At 42.0% G+C, this 17929-nt stretch overlaps 1 protein-coding gene across 3 annotated transcripts in view; it reads right to left on the bottom strand.

The window, feature by feature from the left end:
• The window catches only part of LOC137438982 (cysteinyl leukotriene receptor 1), a 28055-nt gene extending 10636 nt beyond the window's left edge, over positions 1-17419 (bottom strand). The window contains exons 1-2 of one of the 3 annotated variants that reach the window (XM_068134510.2): positions 17213-17419; positions 1235-2262 (exon numbers count right to left, since the gene is read on the bottom strand). In XM_068134510.2, coding sequence (XP_067990611.2) covers positions 1235-2157 — 923 coding nt within the window. In that variant the 5' untranslated portion in view covers positions 2158-2262; positions 17213-17419. Of the gene's footprint in view, positions 1-1234; positions 3683-17212 lie in introns of those variants that run through there. The other 2 variants (XM_078767600.1, XM_068134507.2) reach the window with 2 other exon arrangements.
• Between the last annotated feature and the right edge of the window lie 510 nt (positions 17420-17929).

Below are 17929 nucleotides of genomic sequence, written 5' to 3'. Positions count from 1 at the left end.
GTTCTAGATGGTAATTCTAAAGGGTTTTAAAGGATAATTGTAGTGGGTAATTCTAAAGGGTTTTAAAGGGTTCTAGACCGTAATTCTAAAGGGTAATTCTACAGGATAATAATAAACGGTAATTCTAAAGAGTAATTCTAAATGGTTTTAAAGAGTTCTACAGGGTAATTCTCCACGGGAATTGTAAACGGTAATTCTAAAGGGTAATTCTAAATTGTTTTAAAGGGTTCTAAAGGTTAATTCTAAAGACTTCTAAAGGATAATTGTAAAGGGTTCTAAAGAATAATTATAGCAGGTAATTCTAAGGGGTAATTCTAAAGGGTAATTCTAGTGGGTTTGAGGGACTGTTGAAGGAAAAGAAAAATCAAAACCGCTCAAAAGTCTTGTCTATTGTCTCAAAACGACCTTTCATTTTGATCACATCCACCTGTAGTCTCCCTTCGATGTGTTGAAATTGCGTAATACTATTGTTTGATGTACAGGAATCTGTACATCAAACTCCGGGGTCAAGTTGGATAAAGGCCAAGTTGAAATGCTGGCATTCAAATAGGAGATGATAGTCAACAGAAGAACCTATTCAAAATGGTAACGGTCGACTGAATCCTTCATTTTGAATATATTTTTTGTGTGAACATTTACTCTATTTAGAATTTTTTTTGGTCTGCAATGGAATCTTGTCTTGTCTGCTTTTGATGTCTGATGAGTCCGATTTGATTAAACTTAAGCTTGTACGCAGAGTACGCTATCTTTTCGATATACGCTATCCGCCCTTTGTGCGTCCCATCTACCTTTATGTGAAAGATCCTGTGCTATCTTTAAAGATGAATATCCATTGTTTACTGTATCCTGACCACATTCCTACTGGAAGATAACCTGATACTCTATTTTCCTTTGTTCATTACATATCCTGTGAAAACAAAAATATGGACCTATCCTGGAATATCTTTACATATCTGGAATAATATAGATGTCTTTACTTATCCTGGAATATTTTGTGCAGGAAGCCTAGATGATAGTTTAAGAATATATTTGAAGAGCCTGAAGTCCTATTAGTTTGGGTTCGTTGTTTCATAGAGCTTGTAATGTTAGCCCAAATGTTTCATGGGATCCTATCCCTAGGGGATTCAAATCTGGAATTGAAATTTCTTAATCTAGGTGACTTAATTTGCAGACATTTCTCAGCCGCACACTTTCATACTGAAGCCCCACTCACGTGTTACGTTTTAACACTCACTTCCGAACGAATTTGAAGAGCTTCTCACGGAAGTTTTCTCCCAAGAAGAAGTAGATTACAGGATCGAGGCAGCTGTTGATGGTTGTGAAGCAGATGCTAGCAACGACACTCTTCTGAATGGCGAGGCGCAGCTGGCATTTGCTGTAGTGGTAGAATGATATGTGAATGTATACCGTACGCTGAACGTGGTAAGGGATAAAGCAGACCCCGAATACCACCAGCACGATGATGATCATACGCATTGCCTTTTGGCGGGTCAAAATGTCCTTTTTTTTCCGTGACTCCATCTTGTTCAGTACGGAAAAGATGCATATGTAGCAGTAGATGATTATTGCAAAAGGAACCATGAGGCCTACGACTAGTGCCATGTAGTTCATCGCTTCTAGCATCTGAAATGATGCTTTCTTAGAGGGCTCAAAGCAGCGCTGTCTGCCATTTTTTGTGTTAGTTCCGGATAAGAGGAAGGGCAAGGAGATCAGCGCCACAAAGACCCAGATGCCACCACTGGTGTAAGCTGCACATCGTGGAGTCACCGCGTTCCGTGAGCGGATAGGGTGCACGATTGCCAGGTACCGGAAGACACTTAATCCAGTGAGGAAGAATATACTGCAGTATAGATTGACATAGAAGGCATACGAGGTGATGCGACACATGATGTCACCAAATGGCCAATCTGCACCACGCATGTAGTAGATACTACGAAATGGGAGTGTAAGAACGAAGAAGAGGTCTGCCAGGGCTAGGTTCGTCAAGTAGACTGTGCTCTCTTTTCTGCGGTTCATGAGGCGGAAGAACACGAAGAGAGCGACGGAATTCGCCCCCAATCCGATGATGAAGACGACGCTGTAGATGGCCGAGTATATCGGATACTTGTACGAGTCATTGAGGTCGCATCCACTGCTGTTGCTACCGTTGGCTGCCATTTCATTCAACCGAAGATCTTGCTCCAAAAGCGTCTTAGGTTTGCAGTATCCTGAGGATTGAAGGTGTGCAGTATTGTCCAAACAGAGCACGACAGGGCCAAGGACCTGAGTGGGGGGATTGAGGAGGAAGTTCATCAGGACATAACGATATTACTAATCCTCTAATGTGTGGATGTGCTCAATAACATTCTTCACTAGAACAGCACTCAGTAGAGAGCATACCTCCGCCTGGTTGGCCATATCTCTCAAAAGTGAAGAATCACTTAAAAAAGTAAATAATTCTCATATCCGAATCCATATTCAGATCTTCACCAAAATCGAATCGAATCGTCCTTGTCAGACTCCCAACCGGTCCACCAAGTTTTGTCCAAATCCATCCACAACTTTTTGAGATATCCTGCTATGTATCGTTTTTGGCCCTATCTCCCAATGGTGAAGAATCACTTTTTAAAATTATAGTAGCCAAATGCGGATCTTCACAAAAATCTAATCATTTCGTCCTTGTCACATACGCTACATCTCTGCCGAATTTCGTCGGAATCCGTCCGCAACTTTTTGAGATATTTTGTTCACAAACGGACAGACAGGGGTGAAAACATAACCTCCATCCACCTTTGGTGGTGGAGGTAACTATCTGGAGTTCACAATCAACATTTAATACTTGTCTGCTGAAAGGCCATAAAATGAATGGTGTTGATGAAAACTCAGCTTTCTATCATATATTGGACACTCTTGCAAATGCTTTATATTTAATGACGAATGGACACTTTATGCAGGTATTTCAGACTTAACATTTGATTTTGCTTTGAGCTAAATAACTTGAAATAGCATGCAGTTTGAAATAAGAATATAACACTATCCTCAGATGCACATTTGGTCATCAAATTAAACTACAGATACCATTTTTAGGTTATTTCTCCGACATTCATTTCCGACATTCCGACATTCATCTCCCGGTGTCCAGCATTCATACTTACGTCTGTTAACATTTGACTAAAACATCTTACAAACTACCTGACCGATATGGACCAAATTTGGTACGATGCATCAGGACAGCAAGGTCTGATGGAACAGCAGCTGCACCCCCTATAAAGCAGGTAAAAGGGGATATATGAGGGGAGGAGGGGGGTGGGGTCACATCAAATTCAGGTACTTTATATGAAATATTCTCAGAAACTATGGTAACTAACCGCCCCACCCCTCCCAATATACCTGTGATGTAATTTGTGAGATACCTACGATGCAATTTTTGAGATACCTCTGATATAATTTGTTAGATACCTGTGCTGTATTTGTGACACACCTGTGATATAATTTGTGAGATACTTGTGCTGTAACCTGTGAAATACACTACATGGCCAAATTAATGCGGACACCCCTTCTAATTAGCGGATCCGGCTGTTTCAGCCACACCCATTGCTGACAGGTATGTATAATCAAGCACACAGCCATGCAATCTCCATAGACAAACATTGGCAGTATAATGGGCCGTACTGAAGAGCTTTATGACTTTCAATGTGGCACCGTCATAGGGTGGCACCTTTCCAACAAGTCAGTTCGTCAAATTGCTGTCCTGCTAGAGCTGGCCCGGTCAACTGCAAGTTCTGTTATTGTAAAGTGGAAACGTCGACGAGAAACAACAGCTCAGCCGTGAAGTGGTAGGCCACAAAAGCTCACAGAAAGGGACCGCTGAGTGTTGAAGTGTGTAGTGTGTAAAAATCGTCTGTCCTCAGTTGCAACACACACTACCAAGTCCCAAACTGCCTCTGGAAGCAACGGCAGCACAATAACTGTTCGTCGGGAGCTTCATGAAATGGGCTTCCATGGCTGAGCAGCCGCACACAAGCCTAAGATCACCATGCGCAATGTCAGGTGTCAGCTGGAGTGGTGTAAAGCTCGCCACCATTGGACTCTGGAGCAGTGAAGCGCGTTCTCTGGAGTGATGAATCATGCTTCACCATCTGGCAGTCCGACAGATAAATCTGGGTTTGGCGGATGCCAGGACAACGCTACCTGCTCAAATGCATAGTGCCAACTATAAAGTTTGGTGGAGGAGCAATAATGGCATGGAGCTGTTTTTCATGGTTCGGGCTAGGCCCCTTAGTTCCAGGAAGGGAAATCTTAACGCTACAGCATACAATGACATTCTAGACGATTGTGTGCTTCCAGCTTTGTGGCAACAGTTTGGGGAAGGCCCTTTCCTGTTTCAGCATGACAGTGCCCCTGTGCACAAAGCGAGGTCCATACAGAAATGGTTTGTCGAGATCGGCGTGGAAGATCTTGACTGGCCTGCACAGAGCCCTGACCTCAACCCCATCGAACACCGAGGGGATGAATTGGAACACCGACTGTGAGCCATGCCTAATCGCCCAACATTAGTGCCCAACCTCACTAATGCTCTTGTGACTGAATGGAAGCAAATCTCCGCAGCAATGTTGTAACATCTAGTGGAAAGCCTTCCCAGAAGAGTGGAGGCTGTTATAGCAGCAAAGGTTGGACCAACTCCATATTAATGCCCATAATTTTGGAATGAGATGTTCGACGAGCACATACCAGTGTGATGTTTGGGTGTCCACATACTTTTGGCCATGCAGTGTACATATGATGCCATTTTTGAGATATCTGTGATATAATTTGTGAGATACCTATGATGTCATTTTTGAGATACATGTGACGTAATTTGTGAGATGCCTGTGATGTAATTTGTGAGATACCGATGATGCCATTTGTGAGATACCTGTGATGTAATTTGTGACATACTTGTGATGTAATTTGTGACATACCTGTGATGCCATTTGTGACATACCTGTGATGTAATTTGAGAGATACCTATGATGACATTTTTGAGATACCTGCGATGTCATTTGTGAGATAGATACCTGTGATGTATTTTGTGACATACCTGTAATGCCATTTGTGAGATAACTGTGATGTAATTTGTCAGATTTGTGAGATCAGGACATAACAGAAAACTTGTAGGAATAATGAATGTCGAGAATGATGAGTAGGGGAGGACGTATGGGGTGAACAAGATGGATGCATCCGGAAACTCTCAGGAAGAAAAAACTGGAATCTTGGAAAGAGGTGGACTTGGGGAAGTTCGTTTATACAAGATCAAGGTTGAGGATTGGGGGATATGATGAAATGATGATAAACAGCTGTTTTGAAACCCTGGAGGGAAGAATGATAGTGAAGAGGCGAAGGAAGTTGGTTTCCCCAGGTAGGGAAAAAAGAATGTTTGGAGGTGAGCAGTCATTCTGTATTTTGGGAGTTTCACCATAAGGGGGTTAGTATCACCTGAAACTTGAGGTCATCTGAGGTTCACCAAGGAATATGTCACTACTGGTCTTTCATGGTGTTACTAGTGAAGGTCTTATTCGCCAGTGTTGCTACCAATTCTGCAACCACAATGAAATTATATTGCTGACATTACCCATATGAGCCAAAGACACAATAACAAGAAGTCAAAGAATTGTCAAACGACTTGTCCAAAGACTTAGCGACAGAGGATGTGTAACTGCACTCAACAAGCCTGTCCCGACCAGTGAGGATGAAAAGCTTCCACATGCCTGGCAGATCGTCAGGTCATGGTGGTTTGGAGAAGAATTCACACCTGGGAATGGGTAAATAAGACCTACCCAAATACCTTTATTTTTATTTTTTTGTATACATAGTCGAGGCTCGTGGAAGAGTCGACGTGGCACAAATTACAAGGTGAAAAAGGCAGAGAGAGGATGTGAAAGAGCAGCAGAGCTGGTTTTTTCATGAAGTGTGAGCTGATACTTTCCGGTGCAGTAGCAGAGTCAGTTTAGGGTTGAATGAACCTTCTCCACCTTCTCAGGTGCAAAAGAGGCAGAGTCCAGGACAAGGAATGATGGGTTCTGAGAGTGAGGAGTTGGGGACACAAGATTTGGAAACAAACACGGAATTGAAGCATTCGGCCTTCTTTAGAGCAGAGTCGGCTGTGGTGCCCAAGTCTTCAGCCCATAGTCGTGTTATGGCATGGGGAGATATTTGCCCTGATGACAGACAAACCTGCTGTTTGTTCATGAACCTCATAATTATTTCTGGTGTACATTCACAATTTCAAGATCATTCACCATTATACCAAAGTACAAACTCAGATTTGAGGCCCATATTGCCACACCTCTTGTGTGACCGTGCTCTGGCAGAGGAAAGAAGGCATTCAAACATTTTCCCTGGGCTTCCTAAAGCTAGGATGGGAATCTAATTGGGCACCCATTGGAGAATCTGGATTGACAACTGATTGCAACCCCTACATATCTCATCAACGTGACAGAATTAGCAGAAATTCTCACATGAATTGGGGGAGGGGACGAGTTGCGATAATGTTTTGTTGATTTTAAGGCTGAACAGATACATTTTTGTCCTTCAAAAGGAGGCTCGGCTACAACTTATTTTACCAACCCAATTAAACCCACCTTCTGTGTGGCTGGCCAGGAAAAGTTGGCCCAAGTCTTCACAAACCGGGAGCTGGTTTAGGCATGAATTTGTAATTTGGATAGGGTTCCCTATGGTTAAAAAGCAATAAGAACATTTTAGGAGATGCATCCAATACAAGGTAAATGTTTGGGCTGAATGTCAAATAAAACTTGTCACTCACCCCTTGTTGAGAACTTGCCAAAATGAGTTTGGGGCTCATGATATTTTTTTTTTTCTCAAACTCTTCACATACCCTTGTTGAGAACTTGCCAAAAATGGGTTTGGGGCTCATGATATTTTTTTTTTCAAACTCTTCACGTACCCTTGTTGAGAACTTGCCCAAAATGAGTTTGAGGCTCATATTTTTTTTTTCTCAAACTCTTCACGTACCCTTGTTGAGAACTTGCCCAAAATGAGTTTGAGGCTCATGATATTTTTTTTTTCAAACTCTTCACGTACCCTTGTTGAGAACTTGCCAAAATGAATTTGGGGCTCATCATTTTTTTTTTTTCCTCAAACTCTTCACGTACCCTTGTTGAGAACTTGCCAAAAATGGGTTTGGCGTCATGATATTTTTTTTCTCAAACTCTTCACGTACCCTTGTTGAGAACTTGCCCAAAATGAGTTTGGGGCTCATGATATTTTTTTTCTCAAACTCTTCACGTACCCTTGTTGAGAACTTGCCCAAAATGAGTTTGAGGCTCATGATATTTTTTTTCTCAAACTCTTCACGTACCCTTGTTGAGAACTTGCCCAAAATGAGTTTGGGGCTCATGATATTTTTTTCCTCAAACTCTTCACGTACCCTTGTTGAGAACTTGCCAAAAATGGGTTTGGCGTCATGATATTTTTTTCCTCAAACTCTTCACGTACCCTTGTTGAGAACTTGCCCAAAATGAGTTTGGGGCTCATGATATTTTTTTTTCTCAAACTCTTCACGTACCCTTGTTGAGAACTTGCCCAAAATGAGTTTGAGGCTCATGATATTTTTTTTCCTCAAACTCTTCACGTACCCTTGTTGAGAACTTGCCCAAAATGAGTTTGAGGCTCATGATATTTTTTTTCCTCAAACTCTTCACGTACCCTTGTTGAGAACTTGCCCAAAATGAGTTTGAGGCTCATGATATTTTTTTTCCTCAAACTCTTCACGTACCCTTGTTGAGAACTTGCCCAAAATGAGTTTGAGGCTCATGATATATTTTTTTCCTCAAACTCTTCACGTACCCTTGTTGAGAACTTGCCCAAAATGAGTTTGAGGCTCATGATATATTTTTTTCCTCAAACTCTTCACGTACCCTTGTTGAGAACTTGCCCAAAATGAGTTTGAGGCTCATGATATTTTTTTTCCTCAAACTCTTCACATACCCTTGTTGAGAACTTGCCCAAAATGAGTTTGAGGCTCATGATATTTTTTTTCCTCAAACTCTTCACGTACCCTTGTTGAGAACTTGCCCAAAATGAGTGAGGCTCATGATATTTTTTTCCTCAAACTCTTCACATACCCTTGTTGAGAACTTGCCCAAAATGAGTGAGGCTCATGATATTTTTTTCCTCAAACTCTTCACGTACCCTTGTTGAGAACTTGCCCAAAATGAGTTTGAGGCTCATGATATTTTTTTTCCTCAAACTCTTCACGTACCCTTGTTGAGAACTTGCCCAAAATGAGTTTGAGGCTCATGATATTTTTTTTCCTCAAACTCTTCACGTACCCTTGTTGAGAACTTGCCCAAAATGAGTTTGAGGCTCATGATATTTTTTTTCCTCAAACTCTTCACGTACCCTTGTTGAGAACTTGCCCAAAATGAGTTTGAGGCTCATGATATATTTTTTTCCTCAAACTCTTCACGTACCCTTGTTGAGAACTTGCCCAAAATGAGTTTGAGGCTCATGATATATTTTTTTCCTCAAACTCTTCACGTACCCTTGTTGAGAACTTGCCCAAAATGAGTTTGAGGCTCATGATATTTTTTTTCCTCAAACTCTTCACATACCCTTGTTGAGAACTTGCCCAAAATGAGTTTGAGGCTCATGATATTTTTTTTCCTCAAACTCTTCACGTACCCTTGTTGAGAACTTGCCCAAAATGAGTGAGGCTCATGATATTTTTTTCCTCAAACTCTTCACATACCCTTGTTGAGAACTTGCCCAAAATGAGTTTGAGGCTCATGATATTATTTTTTCTCAAACTCTTCACGTACCCTTGTTGAGAACTTTCCAAAAATGGGTTTGGGGCTCATGATATTTTTTTCTCGAAAGCTCTTCATTATGAGTCGAATGAGATGACCTCTTCCAAGGCACGGTCATACATGTGATGGGAGCATCTAATATGATATTGTTTATTCAATGCGTCCATCATACCGTCAACAAAAAAAAGCAGTGTCCATGTGTTTTATACCTCTCCTCCCCCCACCCCCCGGCCTTCCAATGCCTCCTCCCCCCAAGCCCTCTCCCTCCCACAGATCTTCCGTTGTCCCTGTTCTCTGCAGTTGTACTTGTGTACTTCCCTCTCTCTCCTCCAATCTTGCCTCCCGCTCCTTTTATTGTATATTTTGTCAGTTTTTTTTTTTGGGGTGATTGATGTTAGCTCTTACACGAGCCTCGATCGAGTATACAATATATATATATTCTTCCCCACATTCCTCATTTGTCCAACTCCCCCTCTATTTTGTCCTTCAAAGTCGTTTGTCAACATCCCTCAACGTCTTGTCAAATCGTCGTTGTTTCATGCTATTCATTTCATATTGTTAATTTGTGAGAATTTGGGAAGGCCTAACCAGCGTTTTTCAAGGCCTTCATCGGATAGGTAATTGTGCCCTGCTTTATCTTTAGTCCTGGGTATATTCCCAAACATCCTATTTCTATTTCCTCAATACTATATGAATGAATGAATGATCGTTTTAAGGCCATTTTCCCCGCTAGAGCGGGGGTTAGCCTTGCGGGCCCCATAACAATCATGGTTCCCTGTTTGAGACAATGTTTTTATGGCCGGATGCCCTTCCTGACGCCAAGCCTTGGTCGCCTCTTACGATGCGCAGGGATACGGCGTACCTATTCTAAACCGGGGTACACACCGGGATCATTCGTCCCAGCAAGCTGGTACTCAATTTGCCGATCTCGGAAGGATGACAGGCTGAGTCAACCCCCCTGGCGTTAATTTAGCGATCGACCGGGATTCGAACCCAGGATCCTAGGACCCCAAGCCGGCACCCTAACCGCTAAGCCAACACCAGGCTATTCTTCACCATTGAGTGATATAACAAAAACGATATGAAGCATTATATTTCAAAAAGTTGTGGACGGATTATGACAAAACTTGCTGAAGGAGTTAGGTAGGTGACAATAACAAACGATTAGATTTTGGCTCAGGTGCGAATCCAGATCTGGCCTATCAGTGGGATAGAAATCGCAAACTCTTCAGCCTGGCGGAGGTATGTGTTCTACCGAGTGCCTTTCTAGTTAAATTCTATCTCATGATTATGCTTCCCCTCCATCCCTTCCCTCACTTTAAATGGCCCACAGCCGACTTCACTCGTGAGAAGGCTGAATGCCTCAATTCTGTGATTGCTTCCAAATCTCGTTTCCCAAACACCTCACTCTCGATACCCATCATTCTCTGTCATAATCTACTGCTCCTGGACGGTGTGTCCTTTGCACATGAGAAGATACAGAAGGTTCTTTCGGCCAGACGACATCAGCTTACGTGTCCTAAAAACCTGTTCTGCTGCTCTTGCACATCTTCTCTTTGCACTTTTCACCATATCATTTGTGCTTGGTCATCTTCCGTCTGCTTGAAAATCCACCAACATCACTGCACAACATAAAAAGGGGCAAAAACTTATCCCATTAACTACAGAAATATCAGCTTACTTCCAATCATCAGCAAGGTCATGGAATCCATCATCAAAGTTTATATGAAAATCCTTCCTTTTCTCCAACAACCGCACCTCAGATCAGCAATTTGGATTCAGACCAAGTCACTCTATCTTAGACATGATGCTTCTGCTTTCCCAGCAATGGATGGAGGCCCTCAATGTCAGACATATCTCAAGCTTTTGATACAGTCTGGCATCCTGCCTTACTTTCCAAACTTTCTGCCTATGGCATCAATGGGAAACTCTACACACGACTTACTGACTCCCTCCACTCTCATAGCCAACATGTGGCTCTCAACAGAATCTTTTTATCTCCTCTCCCTGTCAAGGCTGGAGTACCCCAAGGCATTGTTCTGGGCCCAGTCCTATTACTGATCTTCATCAATGATCTCTCTGACTCTCAAGAAAATCCCTCCCCCGGGTTTCTGCAGAGCTCACATGATCCACCATCAACCCCCTTCTGATGAAACTACATAAATCTAGGATCACTGTGTGCCCCTCAGTTTTTCCTCTTTTATTTGCAGCCAATGGAATGAAATTTCACATCCTCTTCAATTTCACTCTTCCCTCCAGGTCTTCAAATCAGCTGTTCACCACCATCTCAGATCATTCCCAATCCAAAACTATAATCTTCTACCGTTATTAGCCCCACCCAAATCCCTTTCCCTTCCAATTTTGCAGTTTTCCATCCTGGGAGTTTCCTTCTGTATCCATTTAGTTTCCCGATGCATGCATGTTTTTTTGCATCCTGTTTTTGTCTCCTACGTCCTGATCCGTTCACTGTATTAGCTGTTCTGATGGATGGAGGCCCTCAATGGAGGATGGAGGCCTTCACCTGAGCCTCGACTATGTATGCAAAAAAAAATTAACCCAGGGTGATTTTTGTCTTCCATGCCTCTTTTTCGCTTTGGGTTGACCTCTGCCAGGTCACACACAGAAAGAAGGGGAATTTAAAAAAAAGAAAAGATTGATTCGCATTTTTTACTCGATGTGCCTTTTACTCGGTGACACTCGGTGTGCTGGGATGAATGATCACACCGGGATCACGGTGTGTACCCCGATTTAGAATAGGTACACTATCCCTGCGCATCGTAAGAGCGTGACCAAGGGTTGGCGTCAGGAAGGGCATCCGGCCATAAAAACATTGCCTCAAACAGGGAACCATGATTGTCATGGGGCCCGCAAGGCTAACCTCCGCTCTAGCGGGGAAAATGGCCTTAAAACGATCATTCATTCATGTGCCTGAAACCCCAGGATATTTTTTTGGCAACATTGAAGAGGGTTGGGCAACATAATTCCCCTTTTCTGGTTCAGTTAGCAGGAATGATACTTGACTAAATTTATCATAGCAAGGACTTTTATATGTAAAAACATCCCATTGTATTGAAATGTCAGGAAAGTTCTCACAAACGACAATAAACACACTAAAACATTCCTGGGATTGCAATCCAAATTGGCACACAAGAACATCATACATGCTTCAGTTAGCCTGTAATCCCAATGACGTAATAAAACATTCTATTAGAGTGTTTAGTGCAATCTAAACAACAGTTTAGTTAATTTTTAAAAGTTTGTAGATAGTTATTCTCGAGAGAAAGAGTGAGAAAGAGAACATTATATAGTAATATAGTAAATAGGTATGCATATATCTATATATATATATATATATACATGCATATATGAGGGCCATAAGTAACCTTAAAATGGCGATATAAATTCGAGAATGTAATGTGTGTAGTTGTAGACGACATATGTTATAGCTATGGTTAAGAGCCATGTTTTGCCTGTTTTAGATTTGGCAATATTGAGTATGACGTAAGTAGAGCAGTTCCAAGATGGCGGCTCCCTTAGAAGCTTGCACAAGGGAGCAGCAACATTCTGTCATCCGTCTCTTGGGAAGTGAGGGCGTGAATCCCAGTGAAATCCATCACAGAATGAAGATGCAATATGGTGATGCAGGTTTATCGCTGCAGCAGGTGTATGACTAGGACAGGAAGTTTAAAAGTGGAGTATCCAGTGTGGCAGACGCTGCTCGCTTGGGCCGGCCTCACACAACCAACACACCAGAAATGGTTGCAGGAGTTGAGCACGTGCTAAGGGAAACCCGTCGCATTATACTGGATGAAGTGGTTCAGCACATCATATATACAGTGCATTCAGAAAGTATTCAGACCCCTTCTCTTTTTTCACATTTTGTTATGTTGCAGCCTTATGTTGAAATAGTTTAAATTCATTTTTTCCCTCATCAATCTACACTCAATACCCCATAATGACAAACAGAAATCAGGATTTTAGAAAGTTTTGCAAATTTATTAAAAATAAAAAAAACTGAAATATCACATTTACATAGGTATTCAGACCCTTTTGCTATGACACTTGAAATTTCGCTCAGGTGCCTCCCATTTATCTTGATCATCTTTGAGATGTTTCTACACCTTGATTGGAGCCCACCTGTGGTAAATTCAATTGATTGGACATGATTTGGAAAGGCACACACCTGTCTATATAAGGTCTCAGAGCTGACAATGCATATCAGAGCAAAAACCAAGCCATGAGGTCGAAGGAACTGCCTGCAGAGCTCAGAGACAGGATTGTGTCGAGGCACAGACCTGGGGAAGCCTACAAAAAAATTGTCTGCTGCATTGAAGGTTCCCAAGAGCACAGTGGCCTCCATAATACTTAAATGGAAGAAGTTTGGAACAACAAGGACTCTTCCTAGAGCTGGCCGCCCGGCCAAACTGATCAATCGGGGGAGAAGGGCCTTGGTAACAGAGGTGACCAAGAACCCGATGGTCACTCTGGCTGAGCTCCAGGGATCCTGTGTGGAGATGGGAGAAACTTCCAGAAGGACAACCATCACTGCAACTCTCCAACGATCTGGGCTTTATGACAGAGTGGCCAGACGGAAGCCTCTCCTCAATGAAAGACACATGAAAGCCCGCTTGGAGTTTGCAAAAAAACACCCAAAGGGCTCTCGGACTGTGAGAAACAAGATTCTGTGGTCTGATGAAACCAAGATTGAACTGTTTGGCTTCTGTCTGGCCACACTACTACTTATAACAATAACTTATAATAACTCTACTTACAATAAGTATAACAACTTAAACTAGCAATCAGATCAAAACGTAGTGGCCTACTCATTACCTGTGTTTTGCTGCAGCATGATAATACCTGGCCCCATACTGCCCACGCTGCAGCTGCAACAATCTAGGACCTGCATTTTGAGTGTTCCTCATCCACCCTACTCGCCAGACCTCACCCTTCGGATTACCACATCTTTGGGCCACTTAAAAAGGCGTTTGGTGGAACCACTTTCGATTTGAGGAAGAGGTCCAAGCGGCGGTGCACGAATGACTACACAAGCAGCCAAAATATATTTTTTTCTGGAGGAATCCAGGCCTTAGTAAAGCGCTGGGAAAAATGCGTTGGACGCAATGGAGATGAGGTTGAAAAATAACAGTTGTTTCACAAAAACATCTCAATATAAGCCATTTTTAATTCAGGCTGCAACACAACAAAATGTGAAAAATGTCAAGGGGTGTGAATACCTTGTGAAGGCACTGCAGACGTACGTATTTTTGGCCTATTGTTTGATGTGGAGTACAAATCGAATTGGATAATTTCCCTTTTTTCTTGGCTTCATTTATAGATAAGTCGATTTGGAGTGCAAGACGAAGCTCAATCAACTACGGTAGTTCGCAATATTACCAGTCAGAACAATAGAGGAACAATAAAAGCACAGTTCCACCCTGACACAACATATGCCTCCAGTACTCCCAGGGTCATGAATATTAATTATCAATTATCAAAATTAATTATCAAAATTAATAATAATAATTGTCTGTTTTGTGCATATTCTTTGAATTACTTTGTGGAATAACCTTTCCTATAAATTACGAATGTAAATAATTTTTCAACATGTTTGGTAAATCACGTCATTATTTGTTATCATTTTTCAAATTTAGGAATGTAAATGGTTTTACATTGCCAATTACATGAGACCAGGGGTACAGTATTTAAAACAAGCTGAAGACTATTCATCAACACTGGCTGGTTTACTTTGGCGCCATGGCGCCTCGACACCACGCCCACAACCAGAAAGGGGCCAAAGCGACCAATAATTTTTTTTCAGAAAATTTATCAGAAGACCAAGCCGATAATACATACCCCTCTATAAATCAGTGTTACCCACATACTAACCCATACATACCCCTCTATAAATCAGTGTTGCCCACATACTAACCCATACATACCCCTCTATAAATCAGTGTTGCCCACGTACTAACCCATACATACCCTTCTATAAATCGATGTTACCGACGTGCTAACCCAAACATATCCCTCGATGAATCAGTGTAGCCCACATGCTAACCCATGCATATCCCTCTATAAATCACTGTTGCCCACATGCTAACCCATACATATCCCTCGATAAATCACTGTTGCCCACATGCTAACCCATACATATCCCTCGATGAATCAGTGTAGCCCACATGCTAACCCATGCATATCCCTCTATAAATCACTGTTGCCCACATGCTAACCCATACATACCCCTCTATAAATCACTGTTGCCCACATGCTAACCCATACATACCCCTCTTTCAATCAGTGTTGCCCACATGTTAACCCATGCATGCCCCTCTATAAATCAGTGTTGCCCACATGCTAACCCATACATACCCCTCTATAAATCAGTGTTGCCCACGTACTAACCCATACATACCCTTCTATAAATCGATGTTACCGACGTGCTAACCCAAACATATCCCTCGATGAATCAGTGTAGCCCACATGCTAACCCATGCATATCCCTCTATAAATCACTGTTGCCCACATGCTAACCCATACATATCCCTCGATAAATCACTGTTGCCCACATGCTAACCCATACATATCCCTCGATGAATCACTGTTGCCCACATGCTAACCCATGCATATCCCTCTATAAATCACTGTTGCCCACATGCTAACCCATACATACCCCTCTTTCAATCAGTGTTGCCCACATGTTAACCCATGCATGCCCCTCTATAAATCAGTGTTGCCCACATGCTAACCCATACATACCCCTCTATAAATCAGTGTTGCCCACATGTTAACCCATCAATTCTGTTCAACAACAAAGAAAAGGGAACACGAGGCGGTTAGTCAAAGTTTTACAACAATAAATGAATCATCCTCGACCTCAACTTGTACATCTCGGAGGGCTCAGGTATTAAATCAGACATGGTTACCTCGGCAGGAGCTTCACAAGAAACCTCGTGTCTCTCGCTTCTCCAAATCGGTATTTTACACAAATATGAAATAATTTCCTCCTTGCAAAGCGAAGGTTCTGCTTGACCTTTTGCCAAAGTGTCACTTCAAGTTCTCATTCGCCGTTTGTATAATTTGTGGGATCGGAGGTATCGGTTTTTCATTCCTCCGATAAAACATCCACAGGCCATTGGTGAAGTGGCGTAGGTGGCAATGAACTACTATTACTACGACAACTATGACTACTACCGCTACTATTACGACGACTATTACTACTACCACTATTATTACTACTACCGCTACTATTACGACTACTACTACTACTACTACTACTACTACTACCACTACTATTACTACTACTACTACCACTACTATTACTATTACCGCTACTATTACGACTACTACTACTACCACCACTACTACTACTACTACTACTCTTACGACTACTACTACCACTACTACTACCACTATTATTACTACTACCGCTACTATTACTACTACTACTACTACTACCACTACTATTACGACTACTACTACTACCACTACTACTACTACTACTACCACTACTACTACTACTACTACTACCACTACTATTACTATTACCGCTACTATTACGACTACTACTATTACTACTACTATTACGACTACTACTACTACTATTATTACTACTACTACTCTCACTACTACTACTACTAATACTAGTATCACCACTAGGACTACTACTACTCCTACTATTACAACCACAACTACTATTATTACTACTACCACTGCTACTACGACTACTTTTACTACTACCCTACTACTACTATTACGACTACAACTACTATTATTACTACTACCACTGCTATTATGACTAATACTACTACAATTACTACTACTACTACTATTCCTGCTACCACTACTACTATACTACTACTATTACGACTACAACTACTATTATTACTACTACCACTGCTATTACGACGACTACTACTACTACAATTACTACTACTATTACTACTACTACTATTACTACTATTACTACTACTACTATTACTACTACTACTACTAGTACTACCACTACTATTACTACTACTACTATGACTACTACCACTACCAGTACCACATCATCACAGGCTCAGTCACTTGTTCAAGCGAACGTCACAGACACCGTCACTTTTTCGCGCGAACGTCACATTCATTTGATGAAGTGAACGTCACAGATCGTCACTTGTTCAAGCGAATGTCCTCACAGTCACTTGTTCAAGTGAAAATCGCAAACGTCAGTCATTTGGTCAATCGAATGTCAGTCACCTGCTCAAGCGGACGTCACAGTGGACCGATTTGAACGTTGAGCCATATTTTAAAGTGTTGTATGTGAACTTTGTGAAATCAGTGGGTTAGAAAGTCGTGACCGATTTCAACGTCACATAAACGAATTCATTGCCGGTTCGATACAAACAAATCCTAGAAGAGTTTAGGGTTAACTCGACGCACACACTCACCTCTTTAAAGACTCACGCAAGGAATGCTTCGCAATGAAGTAGTTGGGGATCGTTTCGAGAAAAAGGTGAACAGGAGAAACTCCGCCTCCAGTGAGGTTTCCAAACTAATTCCTGGAGCGGAGTCTGCGCGACAATCATCATTTCCTTTTACTCCAACAGCACAATAGATACGTCTACGGTAAAGAGACCATCTGGTACGTAGCGGAGATCAGATGCACAATTAGGAACCCTGGGGGCACGAGAAGGCCGTTTGGCCCATCAAGACTGTTCTACATCCACACCATGCTGGGGGCATGAGGTGGAGGAGGAAGAGGAAGGGTTGTGGGTGGATTTATAACTTATCCCTCTACAAATACAACCGACAACCTTGTCTGTTTTACCTTTACTACGATATAAGTCGCTTCGCTGATGGAAATACCAATCTTTGCTGCGATGGCTAATCGATGGGGGAAGATACAAAAAAAAAGGATTCCTGGGAGAGCCTGCTCTCCGTGCAGGGATAGTGTTAGCATTTGCACTTTTGATACGCGTGTCCATGTAACCATAAAAAAATTAATTGAAAAAAATTGAGGGGGGGGGGGGCACAAACATTCCTGGGAGTTACCCGAATCCACCGTAGTTGTATTTATTGAAATCAGTTAATCCGTTCTCAAGTTATAACACAGCAGACAGACAGACAGACACGGCTCCTTTTATAATACAGATTTACCTGGCAGT

This window comes from Myxine glutinosa, chromosome 13 (assembly GCF_964187855.1).
Source record: "Myxine glutinosa chromosome 13, kmMyxGlut1.1, whole genome shotgun sequence".
In the NCBI taxonomy this organism is placed as follows: domain Eukaryota; kingdom Metazoa; phylum Chordata; class Myxini; order Myxiniformes; family Myxinidae; genus Myxine; species Myxine glutinosa.
Note: the sequence above shows the minus strand (reverse complement) of the source record. Positions and strands in the feature narration are given on the sequence as shown.